This window comes from Phocoena phocoena, chromosome 6, assembly GCF_963924675.1.
Source record: "Phocoena phocoena chromosome 6, mPhoPho1.1, whole genome shotgun sequence".
Classification (NCBI taxonomy): Eukaryota; Metazoa; Chordata; class Mammalia; order Artiodactyla; family Phocoenidae; genus Phocoena; species Phocoena phocoena.
This window is the reverse complement of record NC_089224.1, coordinates 11,673,429-11,698,182: the sequence shown is the minus strand read 5'-3', so window position 1 is coordinate 11,698,182 and position 24,754 is coordinate 11,673,429. Positions and strand designations below refer to the sequence as shown.

The 24,754-nt window shown below is 51.5% G+C and overlaps 1 protein-coding gene across 2 annotated transcripts in view; it reads left to right on the top strand.

Annotated features, from left to right (window-relative positions):
- PTK2B (protein tyrosine kinase 2 beta) overlaps window positions 1–24,754 on the top strand; it is a 127,962-nt gene that overhangs the window by 92,035 nt on the left and 11,173 nt on the right. For both annotated transcript variants that reach the window (XM_065879825.1, XM_065879826.1), the window contains 19 exons: window positions 1,056–1,135; window positions 9,925–9,987; window positions 10,192–10,246; window positions 10,684–10,824; window positions 11,246–11,320; window positions 11,925–12,026; window positions 12,765–12,882; window positions 13,429–13,468; window positions 13,897–13,943; window positions 14,846–14,896; window positions 15,453–15,550; window positions 16,286–16,370; window positions 16,599–16,699; window positions 16,943–17,058; window positions 18,711–18,811; window positions 18,991–19,080; window positions 20,211–20,415; window positions 23,279–23,387; window positions 24,591–24,656. In XM_065879825.1, the coding sequence (XP_065735897.1) occupies window positions 1,056–1,135; window positions 9,925–9,987; window positions 10,192–10,246; window positions 10,684–10,824; window positions 11,246–11,320; window positions 11,925–12,026; window positions 12,765–12,882; window positions 13,429–13,468; window positions 13,897–13,943; window positions 14,846–14,896; window positions 15,453–15,550; window positions 16,286–16,370; window positions 16,599–16,699; window positions 16,943–17,058; window positions 18,711–18,811; window positions 18,991–19,080; window positions 20,211–20,415; window positions 23,279–23,387; window positions 24,591–24,656 (1,743 nt within the window). The remainder of the gene's footprint in view (window positions 1–1,055; window positions 1,136–9,924; window positions 9,988–10,191; window positions 10,247–10,683; window positions 10,825–11,245; window positions 11,321–11,924; window positions 12,027–12,764; window positions 12,883–13,428; window positions 13,469–13,896; window positions 13,944–14,845; window positions 14,897–15,452; window positions 15,551–16,285; window positions 16,371–16,598; window positions 16,700–16,942; window positions 17,059–18,710; window positions 18,812–18,990; window positions 19,081–20,210; window positions 20,416–23,278; window positions 23,388–24,590; window positions 24,657–24,754) is intronic.

Genomic DNA, 24,754 nt, shown 5'->3' with positions numbered 1-24,754 from the left:
CTGGTCAGCTGTCCAACCCTGCTTCCCTCACAGCTAAGGGTTGGCTAACCCCACCCCATGGGCACAGCTCCTCTTGGACTTTCCTAGTTGCTTTTTCTAGTGCCCAGGAGACCTGGCTGGGGAAGCGGGCAGAGCAGGTCCAAAGAGGAGGCAATAGTCTTAGCAGGCAGGCTCAGCCGTCTGACACACCTGGTATCTACCCAGCTCTACCGCTTCCTAACCTGGTATCCCTCGGGACTTAGTTTACCTGCACGAGGCTGTTTCTTCTTCTGTGAAACTGGGATGATAGTAAGAATACCTACTTTACAGGGTTCATGTGAAGACCTAATGATAGCATTAGCTGGTGCTGGTAAACCAGCTCTCTGATTTGTAGCACTTGCCAATTTCCATGGTGTAAATACTCCCATCGTGGTCTATTTCAAAGTACCAATATTTCAACCAGCTTGCGAAATTTTGGAAAACTTAAATAACTAGCTTCCATGAGCTGATTAGAGCTGCTCACCACACCCCTGGCTATAATGCACGTGCCCAGAACGGGACCCGGCAGGGAGTGAGTGCCGGGTACAGGGAGTTGCCATCGTTGTTTCCTGCCTGGCCTTAACCCCCTCCTACACCTCCCTCCTGGTTCACTAGAGACCAAGCCAGACTTTTCTTCTACAGTGGATGACATCTGTCACCACTTACCAACAAGGCTTTGGATAAATTACTGAGTCCTCCCCAAATTCCCAGCATCCTTATCTCCAAAATGAGGAGTGGGGGAGGGGAGCCTAAACTTCCTGCCTCCTGGATCCATGAAAGAATGTGCCGTGAAAGTGCTTCAGAAACTCGAGGGCCTCAGCCTGAACGGGATCACCACTGCCCAGGACTCTTCCTGAGCCTCCCCTCCTGCCCTTCATCTCCTGCTACGCATTTGTGCATGGCTGGGGGAGGGGGTGAGAGACAGCTCAGGGCGGCAGGATGGTGATCAAAGCACCCACCGTCTCCTGGGGCCCTGCTCATCTCAGGGAAACAGGGAACAGGGCGGGAATCTGAACTTTGGCCTTTCTCCCTGCCAGCTCCGCAATGACTACATGCAACGCTATGCCAGCAAAGTCAGCGAGGGCATGGCCCTGCAGCTGGGCTGTCTGGAGCTCAGGTATGTGGCCTCAAGGCCTCTCCAGAGTGGGTGCCTGCACCTCCCCTCCTGTACTGGGCACTTGGCCAGCTTGGACTTTCCTCCAGCGTGGGAAGCAAGAGTGGGTATGTGACAGCTGGAAAGGGACGAGCTGTGGCCGACAGAGGGTAAGCCCCCGAGGTGCTCAGCGTCTGGTCCTCGGGAGAGAAGTGCCAGCTCCCTCTCTGGCTGGTGCCCCCTATCTTCCTTTGGCTGCCATCCAAGTGATCCAGTAAATGTTTCTTGGAGCACTGGGCAAGTTTCTGGGAGATATTCGAATGCTGGGATTCCGTCTGTATTCTTCACTGCTGCACCCCCTGCTCCAGTAGGTGCTAATAGATATGGACAAAGTTAGTAAATCATCCGGGGAGGCCTGTAAACTTACAGTGTTTGGGAGGTGACAAGTGTGTCTACAACTGATCATAATGCAGCAGAGTGAAATAAGCACCACATAGACACACATATAGGAGCCAGTAATCCCGCCCGAGGACGTCAGGAAGAGGGAATGTGAACTGGTCCAGGAAGCAAGAGAACGATTTCCATCGGTAGATACTGGGGGGAGCTGGGAGGTGGGGGAGGGTGCACTCTGGGCTCAGGGACCAGTGGAAGGAAAAGAGCAGACTGGAGGACCGTGGGAGATGAGCTTAGGGAGGTGAGTTGGCGTCGATGGTGGAAGACTTTGAATGACAGTCTAAGAAATAAACCTTATTCTTGGCCGTTGGGAGCACTGTGGACAGAGGAGGAGGATGTTAAGGCCATGCTCTAGCACTTTCTCAGCCAAAGCAGCACCGTTCACTTTCACCATCCACCAGGATCCATGACCCATTCTGCCCTCTCATCACCTTTTCTGTACCCCTTGTCTGTCCTAGAACATAGTTCTGAAATCTGGTTGCAAATCATAATCACCTGGGAGCTCATTAAATTAGAGATTCCCTAACCCCACCCTTGGAAACTCTGGTTTAGTAGATGTGGGTGGGACTTTGGGACATGCTTTTTTAAAAAATTTTCATTCATTCATTCATTCATTCATTCATTCATTTGGCTGCGTTGGGTCTTCGTTGCTGTGCGCAGGCTTTTCATTGCAGTGGCTCCTCTTGTTGAGGAACACGGGCTCTAGGCACACGGGCTTCAGTAGTTGTGGCTCACGGGCTCAGTAGTTGTGGCTCGCAGGCTCTAGAACGCAGGCTCAGTAGTTGTGGCGCACGGGCTTAGTTGCTCCGTGGCACGTGGGATCTTCCAGGAGCAGGGCTCGAACCTGTGTCTCCTGCATTGGCAGGCAGATCCTTAACCACTGCACCACCAGGGAAGTCCCAGGACATGCATTTTTGACAAGTCTTCCAGATGATTCAGAGACAGTTAGCCTCGTATGAGGTGATGGTTCCAGGGTGAGTCTTGCCCTATTTGTGACCTTAAAGGTATAGAGAATAGGACTCTGCTGCTACTTCTGCTAAGCTGGGGGGCATTGAGGAATTCTGGCTCCCATCCTCGATCTCAGAGAGAGTGCTGAGGGGTCCCCCAGGGAGAGCCATGGGATGGGAAGGGGGGGCTTCTGAAACTGCTGGCATCTGTGACAGAGTAGGTCAAGGACAGCCTTGGAGGGCTCCTCCTTGCTTTCCTACTTGGTGGCTGTCTCAACAAGCCAGGGGACACAAGGGTTCCCTGCACAGAGGAAGTCTGCACCCCTGATGCCAGTTGGAAGACAGACCACCTCGCCGCAGTTGGCAGTGGTCCTGGGAGTTGCGTGCTGCTGGTTCGGGGGCTCTCCGTGAAGTTTACCTTATCACATGTGCCATTTATGCCTTCCAAGACCATCATAGCATTGCAACTTACTCACGCCTATCTTCTCCTCTGAAATTAGACAACTCAGAGAAGCCCACCTTTACCTTTTTGTTTGTGGATCTCATACCCAGAACTCCAGTGTCACTTTGAGACTCTGATCACTGAAGTCACTATCAAAATACCATCACTTAGTAGTAAAATAGCAACATAGAGAAGACCCATAAGCATCCTAGTTCATGTTCTTCTTTCCTCGAATCACTCCCAAACTATCATTGGTTGTAATAATAATGACTTATTATTTAGCACCGGGCACTGGGCTAAATACACTGGAGGACAAAGTGCGCCAACTGACCTGGCTCCATTTATAGTCTTAAAAGGAGTGGATAGTCTCTTGGTGTTGACTGTCTTATCAACTCAGGATTATTCCAAAACTCATGCTTGTTTTACGACAGGGATGTATTATTTCACATCTCCCCTAGCCTGATGAGCAGAGACAGATAAATGTTCCTATTCTTACGGGCTGACCTTTGAGATAAAACTTATATATTCAGGAAAGGATATGGAAAACACCTATTTTGTAAACTTCATAGATTTTCAAGCCTATAATTTTTTAAAGTTGAATACAAAGCTATCCATTATCATGGACTATTTTAAAGTCAAGTTATGACTATTTCTAACCAAGAGAGACAGATACATTTCTGAAAATCAGGCCGTAATGCAGAATTTTCCAAGGCTGTGATTTTTTTTCCTGAAGAGGTTCCAGAGTGCAGTCTACCTACAGATTATGGGGAAAAGTCCTGTTAACATTGTTGTGTCTGCCTACCGATAATATGGTGTCACCAGAAAAAAGAAAATATATTCTTTCCTAGCTTAAGAAAGAAGTATGGTATATGCACAAGATATGAGATTACCAAGATGAAACCTCAGTGGACTCAAGTCATAGCGAGGCGCCATTGGGCATAATGATGAAGAGCAAAGGGTCTGAAGCTGGGCTGCCTAATTTGCATCCTGGGTCTTCCACTTACTGGGCAAGTTACTTCATCTCTCTGTGTCTCAGTTCCTTCATCTGTAAAATGGGAAGCATGATCATGGTAGCAACCCTACAGGCTTGTTATGAGGAATAAATGAGTTAACATATTTAAAGTAATTAGAACAGTGATAGAGACAGTATTCACTTGTTATTCATCATTTGTACTAATTAATTTTTTCTCTTTACCTTTATTTTGTTGTTTATTTACTTTAGTTGACTTTATTTTTTAGAACAGTTTTAGGTTCACAGCAAAATTGAGTGGAGGGTACAGAGATTTCCCATAAACCCCTGTCCCCATCAACATCCGCCACCAGCATGGTTCATTCATTACAACTGATGAACCTACATTTACACATAGCGATTACTCGAAGCCCATAGTTTACCCTAGGGTTCACTCTTGGTACTGTACATTCTATGGGTTTTGACAAGTGTACAGTGACAATGTATCTACCATTACGGTATCTTAAAGAACAGTTTCACTGCCCTAAAGCTCCCCTGTGCTCCACCTATTCCTCCCTCCCTCCCCTCCCAACCCCTGAAAACCACTCATCTTTTACTGTCGTCATATTTGGCCTTTTCCGGGATGTCATATGGTTGGAATCATAATTAATTTTTTTTGTTGATTTACTGGAAGTGCTTTATTTTTTATTTTTTGCGGTACACGGGCCTCTACTGTTGTGGCCTCTCCCATTGCAGAGTACAGGCTCCGGGCGCGCAGGCTCAGCGGCCATGGCTCACGGGCCCAGCTGCTCCGTGGCATGTGGGATCTTCCCGGACCGGGGCACGAACCCGTGTCCCCTGCATTGGCAGGCGGACTCTCAACTACTGCGCCACCAGGGAAGCCCCTTACTGGAAGTGCTTTATAAATGCCAAGTATTTTCTCTAAATATCCCCCTATGAATTAAAGTGTGAAATTCATGGCCCACATGCTAGAGCACCCTCCCAGTCTGAGGAACCAAATAGCCTCCCCCTCACCAGAGACATCCAGGACTATTGTCCACTCCCAGCAGAGCTCCAGAACACTCTGACCTAAAAACTCAGAACGAATGTGTAACCCAACAGTAGTTATCTAGTAACGGATAATAAGAAAAGATTAGAGAAAGAACACTCAGCTTGTTTCAAAAGGCATTTTATCTCACAGTTGATTTATAAATGTTCGTGATAAGTTAATACTTGTATTGCTTTTCTTTACTTTCTGCTGTCCTTACCTGAGTATCAGTCAGGGGCCTGTGCCTGCCCAGAGGCCCCGCTGTCCACCTGGTGTTTGCCAGTCACAGTGGCGGACCAGGCTGCGGAGGACCAGCCAGGCACTTAGAGGGTACTCCGAGCAGGTGCAGTCTCATTCAATGATGGCAGTCGGGGCAGGTTGGGGATCGCTGACAGCAGCTGAGACGGGGCTCAGCACAGAAGACTGGGAAGATGAGTCTCAGGCGAGAGGGTCCATCTGATGAGGAGGGCGGGACTGCTTCTCCCAGACATCTCAGTGATGTTCAACCGCTCCAAACATTAGGGAGGGCTTCCCTGGTGGCACAGTGGTTGGGAGTCCGCCTGCCGATGCAGGGGACACGGGTTCGTGTCCTGGTCAGGGAGGATCCCATGTGCCGCGGAGCGGCTGGGCCCGTGAGCCATGGCCGCTGAGCCTGCGCCATCCGGAGCCTGTGCTCCACAACGGGAGAGGTCACAGCAGTGAGAGGCCCACGTACCGCAAACAAACAAACAAACAAACAAACAAACAAACACATTAGGGACACAGATCACAGCACACTTGAGTGACTGGGCACCTTTGTCAAAAGTTACACCATGCATGATCTTTAGTGCATGAGAGAAGGGCCATCAGTGATATAGGCAGTAAGCTGGATTTCTAGAGATTGGGATGGTGTAGATGTGTTATCTTCCTTTTTCCTAATAAAAAATTTTTCCACTCACCACCTCCTTAATCATTCTAAAACTGCTGTTATTTTTCATGCCTTTTAATTCCTCGGTGTTCATTTCCAAATTTGTTCACCTTTCCACTTAGCCAACCCCAATTTTTTTTTTTTTTTACTAAGGCTTATTTAAATACCCTAGTCCTCAGAATTCTTTCATCCATCCCTAGTATCAAAACTCATTCATTCATTCATTCGTTATTGTAAACCAGGAGTGACATTAACAGACCGCTGTCACCTGGGACTGGGAAGCAGATGTCACCCCCTCAGTGGGTAGTGCCTCCCCTCTGTGTGGAATACTCGCCTAGTACCCCTTTTCAGCCTGATAAACTCTTCTTTGTTCTGGCAGCTTTAGAAAATGCACTGAGCCAGGGTTGCCTGCTTGCCCTCTACATTCATAGAAAACCTCAGAGGACACCTGTGAAATGTTGGCAATAAGCAGGGTGGCCCTGGGCTCTTCCTGCAGAGCAGCCTCAAGGGTCTTTCCACCTCGAAACCTTCCCCTTCCCTGTGCCCATCCCACCCGTCCTACCCTGCAGGGATCTGCCGTACTTATGCGGCAGGCACCCAGTGGTTCACATCCACTAGTCTGAAATCTATCAAACCTTGGAACTCAGGGTTGGTACCGCCTTCACCTGGCACGTGATGAGAGCACAGTTTGCATTTGAATGAATGGATAACCCTGAAAGATCTCAATTCCTCTTCTCTGGTGGACACGTGCTAACATTTATTCTGTTAGAATCACATAACTGCGTGCAGCAAGCCAGTTCGTTCAGTTACCTGGGAGTACATTTTGCAGCTCACTCAACCCAGGAGGAAATGCGGGTGGCCGTGCCGCCTGTTGTGGAAGCTGCACGGGCGTGCTCTGAGGTTTCCTATGAATACGGAGAGCCGCAGGGAACACTGGCTCAGAAAACGTTCTAAAGCTGCCATGATTGACTGGAAATTTTGGATCTTAACTGCAAGTGCCTTCGGGTGGAAGTAGGAGGAAAACGATCTTCCATCCAGGGAAGAACCTGGATAAGTTCCTCGTGGCCTATAACTGAATGTCACCCCTGCTCACCTGTTGTCTGATTTCCGGAGTGCAGATCTACCCTTATTCAGCTAGAACAGTCCTCCAGCATCTGCAGTCCCGCTCTGTCAGGCACCCGGCAGCAAGAAGTGGGGTTAGGGAAGAGCCACTCTTTCTAGTTTCCCAAGTTCTCCCCTTGGATCAGGTTCCCAGGGGTTCCCAGCCTCAGCAAGAGGGACATTTGGGGCTGGATAATTCCTTGTTGTAGGGGCCATCCTATGCATTGTAGTATATTTAGCTGCATCCCCGGCTTTTACACATTAGATGCTGGTAGGACCACCCCTCATCCCAACCAGCTGTGACTAAAAAAAGATCTCCAGACATTGACAAATGTTTCCAGGCTGGGGAGAGGGTGCAAAATTGCCTCTGGTTGAAAACCACTGAATTAGACCATTGGAAGGTCATACACTCAGACCACATTTAGTCAGGCCCTCCTACTCTCACATTTACTGAATTGTGCTTTAATGTTATACGATTGGTATTTACCAAAATTGCAGCAGGAGGAAAAAAACCATGAAATTGGCTTCACATTTTTTTGGTAGAATGAGTGTTACGACTATTAGTTTTCTTTCAGTCAGTGGTTTTTCACACTTTTTAATTTAAGAAATGCAGTCCTTGTTTTATGATTAATATTATCTCCTGATGAGCTAGGCACTTGGTGAGGTTTTCTGTCCACTACCCTGGCTGCCAGGACAACCAGCCCAAGGCACAGATTGGCACATTTTTTATCTCATTTACCTCATTGCCTGGTTTCTTTCTAACTCTATTTTGTTTAAATATGTTTCAAAACTGTATCTTAGGGACTTCCCTGGTGGTCCAGCGGTTAAGACTCTGGGCTCCCAATGCAGGGGGCACGGGTTCCATCCCTGGTCGGGGAACTGAGATGCTGCATGCTGCACAGCATAGCCAAAAAAAACCCAAAAAGAACAACAGCAACAAAAAACGAAAAAAAAAAAAAAAACTGTATCCTTGCATCTTTTCTTAGAAGGAGATAGACTTAGAAATACATTTCAATATTGTGAAATATAATTCAACAGTATTTACTGAGCTGTCATTAAATATTATTACTCCTTGAAACTCATTTTAATGTACTCATCTTTGATTCTATAAGAGAAATTTTATGTGAAACTTTTTATCTTTTGCTTTCCCTCCATTCCAACTGCTGGCATTTGAAATAACTGGCCCTGCCCCAACTGGAAAGAACTACTTGTCTTCCTGTGGCCCTCTCACCACAGAGCCAATTTTTCTTTCTCATTCTTACTTTGCATCACTTTTTGTCATCTGAGTGAAGCAGTTGAAGTAATTGAGGACAATGCCCTGGTGTGTGTGTGTGTGTGTATGTGTGTGTGTGCGTGCGTGCGCGTGTGTGTGTGTGTTGGGGACCATAAGAAGAGAACGGACCATAATGAAGAGAGAAGTGATGATAAAAGAATTGCCTTCAAGTATATGGCATCTAAGAAAGGATTAAAGTTAGTCTCTGTAGCTCCAGGAGCCTAATGAGAGGACAGGAAACGAAAGAAGAACTTTCTACATAGGGGAAACGTGTAGCCATGGAGGAGGCCATCTCAGCAGGGAGTGAACCCAGAAAACTCGTGCATTATGATGGTTTGACTAATCTCACTGCCTTAAATTTTTTTCAGGTAAAAAGGGTAATACCTGTTCAGTGTGGAGTATTTGGGACATGTAGAAAGGGGGAAAAAATGACTAAAATCATTTGAAATTTCATTAACCAGAGATAACCTCCATTAGCAGGGTAGATCCAGTCAGGTTTTTTCCAATGCATTTTTTTCTCTAAAATTGAGACCATAGTTATTAAAAGATAACTACTTATCTTGATTGACAATATATTCAAAAATACCATTTATTAAAAATTGTTAAGGACATAGCACTACATGTTTTAAGTTTTTATTGGAGATCTCTTCTGTGATTTCATGCTTTAGATATTCTTCTCAATCCCATGATTTGGGAATACTTCCCTAGCTTTTCTTCTAGTTTTAAAATAGTTTCATTATTAACATTTTCCCCTTTAATCCATTTAGAATAAATATTTAGAATAAAGTACGAGGTGAGGATCTAACCGTACTCTTTTCTAAACACTGTGAATTATGTAAATTTATTGCTTTTGAATCATAAGTTGCTTGCCCCTCTCTGCTTATGGTATCTGTAACTTAAAACTATTCCCAGATGTGCACAAGGATACCCGTAACACTGAGCTACTCTAATGTACAATCAAGAGTGGGACAATGTCTGCAACAGTTGAAGAAATTACTAGACACAGTGATCCAAGCAGGGAAGGGAGGATAACACAAATGGGGACATTGGCTATTTGATCTCCACTTAATTGTTATAAATACATAATACATTAAAAAAATCTTCATCAAGACATACATTTTAAGAGAAAATGGGACTTAAAGAATATGTAAAACAAATTAATAGATGTCACCCCTGGTGGTAGGATTATGGATTATTTTTATTTTCATATTCTGTTCCATAAGTTCTAAAGCTTTTCTGTGTACTATTAATACATTTAACAATTATTTACATACACACATATACAGAGATAGCAAATGAGGGAAAAGGAAATCACAAAGGGAACCCAAAGCCTAAAGGTGGAGGTAGGTGTTCCTTAGCTGCTAAGTCAAGTGTTGGCAGCCTTGGGTCATTTATTTTTAGAGGCCACTGGTAGAAGCACCATCTTCCTCCTCTGCCCAACAACTGTGTTGTCCCAGAGCTGGGCCCCCCAGAGCACAGCTGGAGTCTTTTCTAGGAAGGAAACTTGTGGGTTTTCCTTTTCTTCATGGTTTTCTAAATATCGAATTTTTCGACTCTCCTAACTTTTCCCTCCCAGTGGTTCCCAATGGAACAGGGGAGGGGGCTTCTAGGCCAACGTGTGGGCATTGGGTGACCCGGCTCCGATGGCCCCATTCCCCAGCCATCAGCCTCTCCATGGCTTCTCTCTCTCCAGGCGGTTCTTCAAGGACATGCCCCACAACGCACTGGACAAAAAGTCCAACTTCGAGCTCCTGGAGTAAGTCCTGGGACCGGCCCCAGCCTCTCCTCCCTTCCTTTCCTGCTGCCCTGCTCTTTCTGCCACCCCATACGCCCCCTTATCCCCAGACCACAGCCAGGAAGGACCTGTCTCCCTGGTCCTCCCGCCTTTCCCTGATTGGCCAGAAGTCCTGGGTTGGGGATGAAGGGGAGTCAAATGGTGCTTTTCTCCCCCTTCTTTCAGGAAAGAAGTGGGGCTGGACCTGTTTTTCCCAAAGCAGATGCAGGAGAACTTAAAGGTGAGGAAACCAGTGGGTGAGGAGCTCAGAAAGACTCCCTGCGTGTCTCATTTGTGTACACCCTAGGACTAGAGCTAAAGGGATGGGGCTGGGGGTAGTCAGGGAAGCCAGGGGTCTGCACTGCCTTGAGCCATCTGGACACAGGACCGCTCCATCCAGCGGGCCCTTTCTGTGGCTGGGAATCAGGAAACACGGCTCTAGTTCCACATCAGAGGCCAATTAGCTTCGTGGCCTAAGCACCGGGGATGTCATCTCCCCTGCCTCCCTCCCAGGGCCATGGTGAGCTCTCTTGAGACAACAGATGTGCACTTTGGGTAAGACATCACCACTGCCCTCGTGGCAGAGGCCTGGGGACCATCCTACAGCAGCAGGCAGGCTTGCGGTGAGATCGTAAGGGAAGGAATCAGGCCCCGCTCACCCCTGCCCCTCTCCCCCAGCCCAAGCAATTCCGAAAGATGATCCAGCAGACGTTCCAGCAGTATGCCTCGCTCCGGGAGGAGGAGTGCGTCATGAAGTTCTTCAACACCCTCGCAGGCTTTGCCAACATCGACCAGGAGACCTTTCGCTGTGAACTCATTGTAATGCCACGCTCTCTTTATTCTCTCCCTGACCTGAATTCCAGGCCTCTCAGGCAAGGGGGCCATGAAGGCAACTCGGTGGGGGGGGGGGGGGGGGGGCGCGGGGCGTGCCGAGAAGAGGCTTTGCTTGCTTGTAAGTTCCGTAGCATCAGGGCCTCCCTAATGTATCCGAAAATGCAACTAACGCTAAGCCACTTGCCTGACGAAGGGAACTGAAATCTTGGCTCCAACTCTGGGAGGTGGGCAGTACTGGCAGGGTGCTGGGAGGGGGGTAATCTGTATGGCGGGGTGCGGTTAGGATGGAAGGAGCTGGAGGGCCCGGGAGACAATGGCTCGTGTCTAGCTTAGTGAGCTGTTTTCAGATTTCTGAAATATGGGCGGGCAGAGCTGGGGCAACAGCCCATCTCTCCTTTGATTCCAGCAAGGATGGAACATTACTGTGGACCTGGTCATCGGCCCTAAAGGCATCCGCCAGCTGACAAGTCAAGATGCAAAGGTAGAGACAGGTGGGGGGCAGGCCCCACCCAGCCCCAGGCAGAGCCGTCTTCCCCTTTCTGCTGCCTTGTACCCTGGCCTGCCCCATGGGTTCTTCCTCCCCCACTGCTGAGAGCAGAGAGGCCCTTGGTTATCAGTAGCTGTGGAGACGCTGTTTGGGATAACAGCATGGGGCAGATGGTTCTTTACATCCCTGTGACTGTCCCCTGCACAGAGGAGGGGGTCAGGGGTGGTTTGGGGGGGAGGGGAAGAGGGAAGGACACTACTGTTGTTCTTCTGGCTCAGATGAAAGAGTTGCTCTTTCAATGGCAAAATGGGGTAACCATGCCCCGGGGAGTCAGAAGGCCTGGGTCCAGCCCTGGCTCTACCACCCCCTTGGCGTACGACCTTGGGCAAGCCCTGGCTCTCTCCAGGCTAATTGTTTTCTTCTGCAAGGGGCTTGGGCTAGATGATCCTCCTTAATCATCGTTGATTCCCTCTTCATCCCCGTGAGAGACTCCGGTTCTCAGTTCTCTCTTAGGCCCCATCCCCACACCATACTGACCCATCTGCATGGCCTGATCCCAGGAATGGGATGGTCTGAAGGACCCCCTCCTTTCCCACAGCCCACCTGCCTGGCCCAGTTCAAGCACATCAAGTCCATCAGGTGCCTCCCGCTGGAGGAGGGCCAGGCGGTACTGCAGATAGGCATTGAAGGCGCCCCGCAGGTGAGCATCTCTGGGCACCCGGAAGCTTGGAGACATTGGGAACGGCTTCAGGCTGGGAGCCCCTGCTCAGGCCAGCCTGGCCGGGGCTTCCCTGACTGCTGAGATCTTGTTAAGAAAATGGCACCTGGTTCTTAGACAAGGCAGCAGGATGATGATAAATTAAAGAAACTATCTCAGGAAGCAACGTTATTGTTAAAAATGTCAAGAAAGAAGCTGTAGGAGATTGGGGGGGCGGGGAGCGGGGGTAAAGTGATCAGAAATCAAGGTGTGGGTCAGAGGTCTAACTTTGAACAAGTGACAACGACTCAGAATCAAGAGCTTGGGGCCCCAGGGCTTTTTGTGGGTGGGAGAATCAGAGAGCCCTCAGGCTGTGAACAGTTTGTCTCTCTCTCCTTTCATCCGTCTGTCCCCTGCCCCACTCCCTCCCTCTTCCCTTCTCTCAGTTTCTGCTCTTGCATACTGAGCACCTCCTAGATACAAGGCATGTGCTGTGCCCTGAAGAGCCAGAATAAGCCAACCTGGAGCGGCCTTCCTAGAGTGTAGGGTGGTCAGTTGGGAGAGGTGATGAGAGCGCCCTCTGGTGGCGGTGGGAAATGCAAGCTGAGCCCCAGGAGAAGGGCTGATGGCGTCCAGGCCCGGGGGTGGGCAACAGAGTCCTGCAGTTTCTTCTCCAGTCCCTTGGGGTAGACTCTAGCCAAGGGTCTGGGGTCTCATCCTTGGCTGGTCTCTTCCCTGCAGTCCTTGTCCATCAAAACCTCCTCTCTGGCAGAGGCCGAGAACATGGCTGACCTCGTAGACGGTTACTGCCGGCTGCAGGGGGAGCACAAAGGCTCTCTCATCATTCGACCCAAGACAGGTGTGTTTCCACTTGAAGGTAAATTGGACCAACGGGCAGATGGCGGCACAGCTGAGCCAAGCCCCCCCAGAGGCAGAGCGGGAGAAGCTAAACCATTGACTGATGTGTGAATGAAGAGGCTTTGGAGGTGTGGGGTTGGGGCTCACCCAGCCCTGTTGGTTGCGCCCCGTGGTCCCATCCTGGGTCCTTGGCTACAGCCTTGGCCCCGCTGGCCAAGGGCGGCATGGGGGCTGGCTTCTAGAGGAGAGGATTTGTAGCCCCGGGAAAATCAAAGCTATTGCCAGAACATGGCTGGTCCCTCCTCTTTGGGGATGGAGTCAGAAAGCAGAGGTCAGGCTGGAACGATTGACAGTGGCAGAGGAAGCCTGAGAGTTTCTTCTACTAAAAAGATTCCAATTCAGGCCAGACGCCTACCCAGCTTCCACTCCGACTTTCAGGGGCCACAGAAAGGCGGGAGGGGTGTCCCTTGTGTTGGCCCCTAGGAGCAGTGCACCCAGGACCCTGTGGCTCTGACTCCAGCTCCCCCTTCTCCTCCCCTCTCCCCAGATGGTGAGAAGCGGAACAGCCTGCCCCAGATCCCCACACTGTGAGTACACCCAGAAGGTGGGGAACTAGCCCCGCACTCAGCCTGTGTCTTCCCAGGAAAGGCAGAACAAACAGGGAGCCTCCCCGCCATGGTTTCTGGTTTCTGGACCCCAGGAGAAAATGCTGGAATCCCAGCATTTCACAAGTGGTGATTTTTCACCAGTAAATTTCTCCCAGAAAATTCATGCAGGGATATCCCTGTGCCCTAATGCCACCTGGCATCATCTTTAGTGGGGGGAGGGGGTGGTATTGTTGCTGTTCCCTCCCTCCTGCCCCCTGGCTGCCTGGGCCATGCTCCCAGGTTACTGCCATAAGGACAGGCTGCTTCTCCAGGCAGGGTGGGTGGGAGAGAGGGGGCTGAGGCTACCCTGGGGGAGCATTGCCAGGCTCTGAGCTCACTTGGCTTCTGCCCTCCCATCTCCCCCATAGAAACCTGGAGACTCGGCGACCCCACCTCTCAGAAAGCTGCAGCATAGGTAAGCCTGCCCATCTGCTGTCCTCTGCCTGCGCCCAGAGCCTTTCTTCTGCCTGCTCTTGTGACATCATCAAGTATTCCCTCAAAGTTGTAGAAAAATGAACTTCCCCCATGACTGCTCAATGACGGCTTAAAATGTCATTAATCATAACAGTTAACCTATGTTGGGCAGCTAGTATGGGGCACCGTGTTTGTCTTGGTCAGCTCAGTCTCCATAACAAAAACCACAGGCCCAGGGGCTTAAACAACAGGTACTGGTTTCTCACAGCTCTGGAGGCTGGAAGTCTAAGGTCAAGGTGCCAGCATGGCTGGGTCCTGGTGAGGGCTCTCTTCCTGGCTTGCAGACAGCCACCTTCTGTGTGTCCTCACATGGTGGAGAGATGGAGAGATCTGGTCTCTCTTCCTCTTCTTCTAAGGACACTAATGCCATCATGGGGTCTCCACCCTCATGACCTCATCTAAACCTAATCACCCCCCAAAGGCCCCAGCTCCAAATACCATCACACGGGATCAGAGCTTCAACATTAGCATTTGGAGGTGGGGACACAACATTCAGTTCATGACAGCATTAAATACATAATAGGTATTATTTTATTTAATCTTTGCATTCCCCAGAAACATTCATTTCACAGAAAAGGAAACAGATTAAAGGAGACAAACCAACTTGCCCCAAATAACAGCTGTGAGCAGCAGTGAGCAAAGACTTAGGCCGAGGTCCCTGAGCCCTATGGCCACACTGAAATGCCAGACAGCAGCCCAGTTCTTGTTTGGCTCCTCCCCACACCCCTCCCGGTGATGTCAGCTTGGTTCCACTGGCCTGTATGGGGGGAGCCCCACACCTGGTTCCTGGTGGTACCCCCTGAAGCATCTTGCCCATGGGGTGTCCTCCTTCTGTCATTCCAGAATCAGACATCTATGCAGAGATTCCCGACGAGACCCTGCGAAGACCAGGAGGTAGATCCCTGACTGCCCCACCTCACCCCTGCACGTCAACCACAGCCAGGGCGCTGGGAAGTGACATTTGGGGAAACATGTGACACCAAAGGGGGACTTTCTTTCCTTCCTTTGTCCTCTCCCACGTGTGCCTCAGACAAGTACAAAGCTGAGTGAGGCATCTTTGATTTTGAAAGCGGAAATCATTGTTTATATCCCCACACCATCGAACTTTTGTGTGCCCTGGGGAGGGGGGCGGAAGGAACCTAAGCCTGTGGATATGGGACCCAGCCTTCAGAGGGAACAACTCTTCCTCTGTCAGAGACAATGAAACCTTCTAGATCCCCTTTCCCAGCCCAGCCCCTGGATCCTGGCTGAGGGGTTGACTGGGTGGGGGGAGGGGCAGGTCTGGTAACGCCTGGGCAGGAGGGTGTGGAGCCTCGTGTTAGAGCCTGCAGGTGCTCAGATGCCCAAGGATGCAGGTGTGCAGATTCCCGGGGATGCAGATACTCAGATTCCCAGGGGTGCCAGCTGGTTTCTGCACTCCAGGACTGTCTTGCTTTCTCCACCTGTGCAGGCCCACAGTATGGCATTGCCCGGGAAGATGTGGTCCTGAATCGTATTCTTGGTGAAGGCTTTTTTGGGGAGGTCTATGAAGGTGTCTACACGAGTCACGTGAGTTCCAGCCTCTTCCCTGACACTCCTCCTCTGCTTTTCTGTAGAATGAGAAAGGAGCTTGAATACTCTAGAGTTGGAGGTGGCTGCCGTGGTGTGTGGATCTTCCCCAACTTGGTCTTTGCAGTATTTATGAAATACACAGGGAGTGATGAAAACAAGAGTCATTTCCAGAAAGGCAGCATAGCAGGGATCCAAAGAGAGGCAGCACCTGCCGGGGGGTGACTGACTCTTGGTGGGAGAGCTCGACGGGGAGGCGCCATGTAATGCGGTTGTGAGAAAAGGAAGGGTGGGATCTGAGGCCGCCGAGGGGGCGGGACAAGGTTTGCCTTTGTGGTTGTGCTTCTACCAGGCCTGGGGGAAAAGCCAGAGCAGAGGAAAGGGGCAGCAAAAATGTCAAAACCAATGATAAAGGGAAAGAGACAAGGACGCCATGTCTGACAATGACCTTGCACGTGCCCCAAACAAGCCCACTGACTTTGGGCAGATCACGTGGCCCCTCAGGCTCCATGTCTTCATCTGGACAGCCCAGGGCTCGAGGGATCTGATCTCGAAAGTTCTTCCAGTCCTGATCAGGAAGAAGGGGGTGGGGAGGGGAGGAGGGGAAGAGACAGAGGAAGAGCAGGCTTTGTGGAGACCCAGACATCACCTGTTTCCCTGTGGGAAGACCGTGGGAACGCCGGGGAGGGAAGTGCTGGGCGGGACTGAGGGGCCCTGGACACACTCTCGTTGCAGAAAGGGGAGAAAATCAACGTGGCTGTAAAGACCTGCAAGAAAGACTGCACTCTGGACAGCAAGGAGAAGTTCGTGAGTGAGGCAGGTAGGCGTCCCCCGAGGAGGCCCCCAGACCAGGAGCTGGAAGAGGCCCGAGACTGTGCAGACCCAGAGACAGGGAGGGCCCGGAGCGAGGGCCGGGAGGCCACGGACAGCACTGGCGCCCACAGGGGAGGAGGGTTGCGCCGCTGTCTCCAGGTTAGACCAGCCAAGCCCGATTCTCACCTTGGACCTTAGAAGGGCTCGGGCCCGTCTCTCTCGCCGCCACTTTCAGTGATCATGAGGAACCTGGATCACCCGCACATCGTGAAGCTGATCGGCATAATTGAAGAGGAGCCCACCTGGATCATCATGGAACTGTACCCCTACGGGGAGGTGAGCTGGAGGGGCCCGAGGAGGACCCTTGCGATGACAGCTGGGCTGCAGTGGAGCAGGGCCTCGGGGGGCGGGGGATGCGCTCAGAGCCAGGGGGCCCTTAACTCCCAGCTGAAAGAGCCCAGAGGCCATTTGCAGAGGAAGTTGCCAGATAGTCCTGCCACCTGGGTGTGCCCTCCCCCTCCCCCCAGCTCCATGCCCTGGCCCGGGCAGGGTCCTCAGGGCATCTTCCCCTTCCTGCAGCTGGGCCACTACCTGGAGCGAAACAAGAGCTGCCTGAAGGTGCTCACTCTTGTCCTGTACTCGCTGCAGATCTGCAAGGCCATGGCCTACCTGGAGAGCATCAACTGTGTCCACAGGTGGGGCTGGGGGTGGGGGAGCCTGGAGAGGTTGGGGTCAAGCAGGGCTTTGTAGCCGCACAGAACAGGGGTGAAGGCCTGGCTTTGGTCCTGCCTGTGTGACAGTGTGATCACCTTCTCTGAGCCCATCTCCTCCTCTGAAGAGTAGGACAGCAATATGTTCCTCCCAGGATTGCCATTAAGAGGAGATCTGAAGTCCAAGGTGTCCGCCTGTAACTCAGTGCTGTCTAGGCCGCCTCCCTGGGGGTCCAGGAAGTCACTTCCCTGCTTGCTCCTCGCTTGCTGTCCTCCAGCAGTTCCATTTGGTGGCACCTGCCAGGCAGGAGAGACTGGGTCCTGGCAGCGCTGGTATGATCTTGGGGTCTGGGTCCTACCATCCCAAGTGGCTGGCACTGCCCTGGTCCCCGGCACCTCCAGGCTGCCAAGACCAATCCTCCATCTGGCTGTGGAGCTGGCCCCTTCTCCACCTGGCTTTGTCCCCATTCCCTGAAAGGAGGTCCCCACCATTGGGAACATGATCCCCTGGAGGAGACAGACGGGGTGCTCTCAGAGCCCTGGGGTGAGCGGGTGAATTCTTCAATCCAACCCCATCGACCTCAGATATGTGGCCGTATGGATGACACTACACAAAGCTATGTCGGGGGATATGAACATTCATTCACTCACTCATGCAACTAATATTATCGAACTCCTCCCGTGGGCCTCCAGCCACTGTCCTAGGCTCCGGGATGAAGTAATAATCAAAACAGACAAGAATTCCTTTCCTTGTGAAGCTCACATTCTAGCATCTTCTAGGGTGAATAGTCATGGGGCAAAGGTGGTAGGATACCAGATTTGCAGCTTTGTGTGAAGTTGTCGTGCTTTGAAGTCATCTTTTCAATAATTCAAAGAAAAACGGTAGGGAGTGGAGCCTGCCTGGGAGAAGCAAGAGACAAGCCAGTTTGGGGCTAGAAGTGATGCTGGGAGCATGAGGTAACTGAGTCAGCGAGGGCTCCTGGGGGTGGTGAGAGCTCGGCTCTGGGCTGATGCCTTTCCCAACCGGCCAGCTGCTGGGCACGTTCCACCAGCTCTCTGCCCCAGTCTCCTCCTCTGTACCGGGGTTCTGAGGGTCTCTGTGTCATGGCTCAGGTGTGTGTAGTCTTTGGAGGGTCCTGGCTAGCCCAGGGCTCCCTGGAAGTGAGATGTGAGCGGCTGCTGGAATCACAGAACGAGAAGAGGTTGTTAATTGTGACCAGGAGAGCGGTTGGGCTTCTTCCCTGAAGCGTCAGCAGGGTGATGGCATCCCTGGCAGAGGGGACAATACAGGCTGCAGGGCGGTGACTGGAGCAAGTCTGGGGAACCGAGACAGGCTTGGAGGTGGAGACGCGGGAGAAGGGGTGATGGGGACAGGACTCAGCAACGAGATGGAGGGAGACGACAGGCATGTGTGTGGCAGGGACGGTGGGCCAGCCGAGGCTCCCACCTGAGCTGGGCTCCAGCCAGACGGCTCGTGGGTCCAGGAAGGACCGACCGACAGAAGCTGCCCGATTCTGCTCCGGAGGCCAGGGCCCTGAAGCTCTCTTCTCTTTTGCTTCTCTGTCCATCTGTCTGTCTGTCTGTCCCCCTGAAGCATTCTCAGCTGACTCACCTGTGTCTTTGCCTCTTCCCTCCAGGGACATCGCTGTCCGGAACATCCTGGTGGCCTCCCCTGAGTGTGTGAAGCTGGGGGACTTTGGCCTTTCCCGGTACATTGAGGATGAGGAGTATTACAAAGGTGAGGAGCAGGTGGTGTTACGGCTTTGTCCCCTCGAGGGGTCGCTGAAGCCAAAATTCCCTCAAAATGTGACTGTTAGGCAAGCCCAGGCCAACAGTCTCTGGAGACTAGGCTGCATTTCTGCATAAATCTGGATCTCCTTCTCTAATAATTACTGTAAACCCTCTGTCCACCCAAAGCTTCTGTGACGCGTCTCCCTATCAAATGGATGTCCCCCGAGTCCATTAACTTCCGCCGCTTCACGACAGCCAGTGACGTCTGGATGTTTGGTGAGTGGACTTCCTGGAGGGCGTGGAAAAGTGTTCGATTCTCACCTCTGTGGCCAGGTTAAGAGGGGGCACAGGAAGCAGGGGTCTGGACCCCCAGGTTCTGTTCTGCTACAGCCACTGAGAAGTCCCAGAAGTGGGCAGGCCAGTGGTGGGTCGGGGGTGACATGGGCTAAGGGCCAGCCTGGGTTCATCTTCCCAGAAAAGGCTCTTGAGATGAGCATGTGCTCCACCAACCAGCCCCGGGACTAAGGTGGGCCACCCTGGAGGGGATCCTCAAAGGCAAAGCTGAGGTTTTCTCCGAGAACGAGGTGCAGGGTGAGGTGAAAGCAAAACCAGGTGACAGATGGACAGCCGCTTACAGAGCACACAGCTGTGTAGATTCTCCCTCTCAGATCCCCAGAGCCAGCCCAGTAAAATCTCATTATTATTCTTCCCATTTTCCAGATGAGGAAACTGAGGCTCAGGCAAGTCAGGGGATTGCCCGTGATCACATAGGCAGCAAGCATTGGTGCTAGGCTTTGAACACCAGCTTTCTTTCTTTCTTTCTTTCTTTCTTTTAATTAATTTCTACTGGAGTCTAACTGCTTTACAGTGTTGTGTCCGTTTCTGCTGTACAGCAAAGTGAATCAGTTATACATCTACATCTATCCCCTCTTTTTTAGTTTCCCTTCCCATTTAGGTCACCACAGAGCCCTGAGTAGCGTTCCCTGTGCTATACAGTAGGTTCTCATTAGTTATCTATTTTATACATAGTAGTGTATATACGTCCCAACTGACATATATACCAGCTTTCTGTTGGAGGTTCCACCCATTCCTAAGAGAAGGCACCAGTGGTCCCAATGATGTGCCTTTGATGGTCCCCTCCACATCCCACAGACCCTAACAGCTCCGTGTGGAAGGGGCCGGGGGTGGGGGGATTAGTTCGCTTATGGATGCAGGTGATTGGTCCCTTGGTGGACCGCCATAGTGATCAAGATTCCAGGGATGCTATAGGGGGAACGAAGGAAGGCAGGGCGGTCCCTGGCAGGCGCTGAGTGCGGACTGCCCGGTTGTTCCTGGGGAGGGTGGGCTGCCTCTCTCGGTAAGAGTCCCCTCAGCAGGGGCCCTGAGACGTCTCCTCCCGCCCTCAGCCGTATGCATGTGGGAAATCCTGAGCTTTGGGAAGCAGCCCTTCTTCTGGCTGGAGAACAAGGATGTCATCGGGGTGCTCGAGAAGGGGGACCGGCTGCCCAAGCCTGACCTCTGCCCACCTGTTCTCTACACCCTCATGACCCGCTGCTGGGACTACGACCCCAGTGAGCGGCCCCGCTTCACTGAGCTTGTGTGCAGCCTCAGGTGAGCAAGGAGGCCGGAGGGGGCTGCAGGCCCAGGGCCTCTGCAAAGGAGGCCTCCTCTTCAATAGCGCTTACAGGTTTACAACAGCCTTCCTTAAACAAGATGCAGCCGGCGTCCTGGTCCCCTCCGAGGGAGGAGGGAATTCAGGCTCAGCTGGTGACTCAGTGCCCAAGGCATGGCAGGTGGGGCTGGGACTTGCCCTGGGACCGCCCCCACCTCATCCCACCCCCTGGCCAGCACAGCGCCATGTGTCCAAGTGGAGTTAGCCCATCCTCCCAGTGGAGGAGGCCTTACAGAGGCTCAGTGCTGTGTCAAAGGCAGGAGGCTGAAGCCGAGTTCACTGTCAGATATATGAACTCAGAGACGCAGAGTGGGGTCAGCCGCACCATCTCTGCATCTCTTAACCGCGAGCACAGGGCGTTGCTCCTAGTGTGTGCCCAGAAGATATATTTTAGGTTTGAATTCAAAGGCTGCATCGGACTTTCACTGCAGTGCCTGTGCTCTTTGCTGAGGTTTGGGGTGCATCTTACAGGCAACCAGCCTGGGCACGGGACCTGCTTCCCTGGCAGCACCCCTGTGCCTTTCCTCTGCCTCTGATTGTTCCCCCCAGACAGCAGGGAAAGGAGTGATTTTTGGCTGTGAAGACAGTGACAAGGCATCCCCTGTCCCTTCTGAATGAAGCACTGGTGGCCTGAGGGTCTGATCCTTCTCAGGTGCCCAAGAGCCATTACCCCCGGGTGCTGGGAGGTCCTTGGTGAAGGTTGCTGTTGGAGAGCCTTTTAGAGGGTAATCCTGTTTCCTTGGTGGCCCGCCTGCCACCAGTGCCCCCTTGGGGGGGTCTGACTTCTTTTGTCATCCTTTTTAGGACAAGGGTCAGCAAACTTTTTCTACAAAAGGTCAGACAATAAATATTTGTGGTTTTGCAAGCTATACAGTCTCTGTTGAAACTACTCAACTCTACCGTAGCTCGGAAGCAACCGAAGACGATACATAAAATGAATGAGTGTAGCTGGGTTTCAGTGACACGTTACTTGTGGACACTGAAATTGGAATTTCATGTAATTTTGACATGTCCTAAAATAGTTTTCTTTTAATTTTTTTGAATCATTCAAACATGTGAAAACCATACTTAGTTTAAAGCTACACAAAAATAGGTAGGGGACCGTATTTGGCCTGTGGGCCTAGTTTGCTGGCTCCTACGTTAGGGAACCTAGTGTTTAATTAATGTTAAATACTGCAACTTTAAACACTGTTGTCAACATGTGGACCTTTTTTCGGAGAAAGAAAATAGCCCCCAGAAACTGCCTTGTGGGGAGGAGCCCCAGGGGGAGGCTGGGAACCCCAGGTCCAGGCAATGGGAGATATGCTGCATTTGTTTGCAGGCAGGGCTCCAACACAGTCTGCAAGACCTCCAGCTTAGAAGGCCTCTCTGTTCCTGACTCTCTCTTCTTTGACGCTCCTGATTAATTCTAGACTCATCTGTTGGTCCCTTATAAGGGAGATTTGAGAAGCCAAAGGGTTCCGGCAGAAAAATGTTTGAAAGACGTAACTTGAGGGTGTCAGAAGCTCTGGGGTCACGGGGTCTTCATTCATTCTGGAGGCTTGAGACACATGGGGAGCCTCTCAGATGACCCTGTTGACCCCAGGATACCTCCCTCAGGCCCCAGCCTGGTGGTCCTCCACTGGAGCTAAGAAAGGATTTCATGAGGGCTTCCAATCTTTGGGGGTAGGAAGAACCCTCTCAATGTTGAATTTTGAGAACTCTTCCATGTAACGTACACTTTTAGAATCCACTGATTGACAGAATGCAGTAAGCCGTATAATGAAGTTTTTATTTCACACAATGTAATGCATATACATCTGAAAACACAATACCAAACATTATATATTTAGTAGTACTGTTAAAAATTATTAAAGGAGACAATTTAAGTAACACAGACAAACTTTATTTAACACTCCATGAAGTGGCAGTCTCCGTGCCCAAGGGCCAGGGTGCAAAATGGGGTGGAAGTCAGGACACTTATAAGATAAAGAATAAGGAACAAGGAAGAGAAAAATAGAGGATGAATAGAGAACAGGAAGTACGTATAAAGCGCAGAGCTGGTCTGGCATTTGGGTTGGCCAACTGGGTGGTACTTTGTTTCTGGTCAAGCAGAGCATTTAGAGGGACACGAAAGTTATCTGCATTTTGGCTTGCTGACGTGACCCCCTGGGCAGTAGCGGCTCCATCCTGGGCTTAGACATTTATTTCAATAGCACATAATACTTGTCTACAGACGGTGCTTGGTACACGTGTGAACATGTGGATTCACGGACCCCCTGTAATTATTCGAGTCCTCTGAGGTCTGTGATTCCCAGGTTGGGAACCACCGGATTGGGTTAAAAAGGCAAGAAGCATGCACTTAGCTAATCTGGGAGGGAATCCACCACCCTTTCCCATTAGCACACACCAGGAATGCATGGGTGGGAGGTTTAATGAAAAATAGGAGACGTAGAGCACGGGCCTCTGTCGTGAGGTTGTCTGGGACATCAGAAATCTATACAGGTGATCAGTGCCAGTAGGAGGGACAGGAGGGCAAGAGGCATGGGGACATGGGCAGGAGACACACTCGCACTGTCCGGTTGGGCTAGGACTCGTTCTCCGAGGACCTTTCCCCACCCTGGACCCATTCCGTGATCCTCCCAGCCTCGGTGAGGGGGGCTGCAGCATCCATTATTGCAGCCTGTCTCCGAGGGGTCTCCCCAGTGCATTCTGCAGAGGACTTGGGAATGGGGTCCGGACTGTGGTGGAACACAGAGAGGAGCCCCCAGTAGCATTTTTGACCCTGTTTCTCTCTCCTTATCTGACCTGACTCCCCGGCAGTGACATTTATCAGATGGAGAAGGACGTCGCCATAGAGCAGGAGAGGAACGCTCGCTACCGACCTCCCAAAATCTTGGAGCCCACGGCCTTCCACGAACCCCCACCCAAGGTGAGCCAAGCCCTGGCCTCACTGGCCCCATGAATCACAGCAGAGCTGGGCCCCTGTGCGGCCCCTCCCAGGCCTCGCTGCATAACTCCCCTCACAGCATAGGTAGGATCGCACCCTATGGTCCTCTCAGCCCTTCGACCCAACCATCCATCAGCACATCGGCAGGTGGAATCTGAGACAGCAAGAGAGCAGGCACCTTGTGGGATGGCTGCAGCAGGGGATCACCCCGGAAATGTTTCCCTTGAGAGACTGGAGCACTTTTCCTTTTCGTGTTTTTACCCTTGAGGGTACATGATGGGGAGCATCCTTGGGCCCCTGAGGTGCAGCCTCCCATGTCCGTGGCATCTCTGGGCACAGGAGCCAGTGCCCCGCTGCCCCGCTATTAGGTGGGTGGGTTGCGAGGGACCATGACTGTAGTAGTCAGCTTGGGGTGCCATACAAAACACCACGGACTGGGCGGCTTAAAAAACAGACAGTGTGGAGGCTGGGAAGTCCAAGACCAAGGTGCTGGCGGATTCCCGCCTGGTGAGGGCTCTCTTCCTGGCTGGCAGATGGCCACCTTGTCGCCAGCGAGCTCTGGTGTCTATTATTATCATTATTGTTGTTGTTGTTGTTATTAGGACACTAATCCCATCATAGGGGCCCTACCCTTGTTACATCATCTGACCCTGATTACCTCCCAAAGGCCCCATCTCCAAATACCTTCACACTGGGGGTTAGGACTTCAGCATATGAGTGGGGGGGAGGGGCGACACTCGGTCCATAACAAATCCCTATGGATGCAGGGCCTTTTTCACTGTCCCCCTTGCCTGCTGTCAGGCCCAGCTCAGTTTTCATCCCCTCCGTGAAGCTGCTGTGGGTGCCTGAGCCTTCCATGACCTACCTCTGGATGTCTGTGGCTCTTGAGTGCTAATTTGGCAGGCACTCCCACCTCCGTGGAGGCTACACACAGAGATCAGTAACCCCTCCAATTAGCGGTAGCCCCCAGGAGGGCAGAGAGGCTGGCCTCTTTGTACCCTCCCATCACTCAGTAGTAACAGATGCGCAGTTAGTGGACGCATACGATTTTAATGATAACTTTGTTTCTCATCTTCTTCATCCTGAACGAGCCCGACCTGTTTCCTACCTGATATTCCCCTTGGTGAGCTGTGCTCACTCAAGGAGAGAGACAGGGACTGACTCATTTCTGTGTTCTCTCTCCAGCCCAGCCGGCCCAAGTACAGACCCCCTCCACAAACCAACCTTCTAGCACCCAAGCTGCAATTCCAGGTAAACATGTAACCAGAGGGCTGGGGCGGTTCAGGGCTATTCCTCATCTCGGTCCTTCCTGAAATTCCATCCTCGTGCCTTAGAGGAGCAGTAGTCAG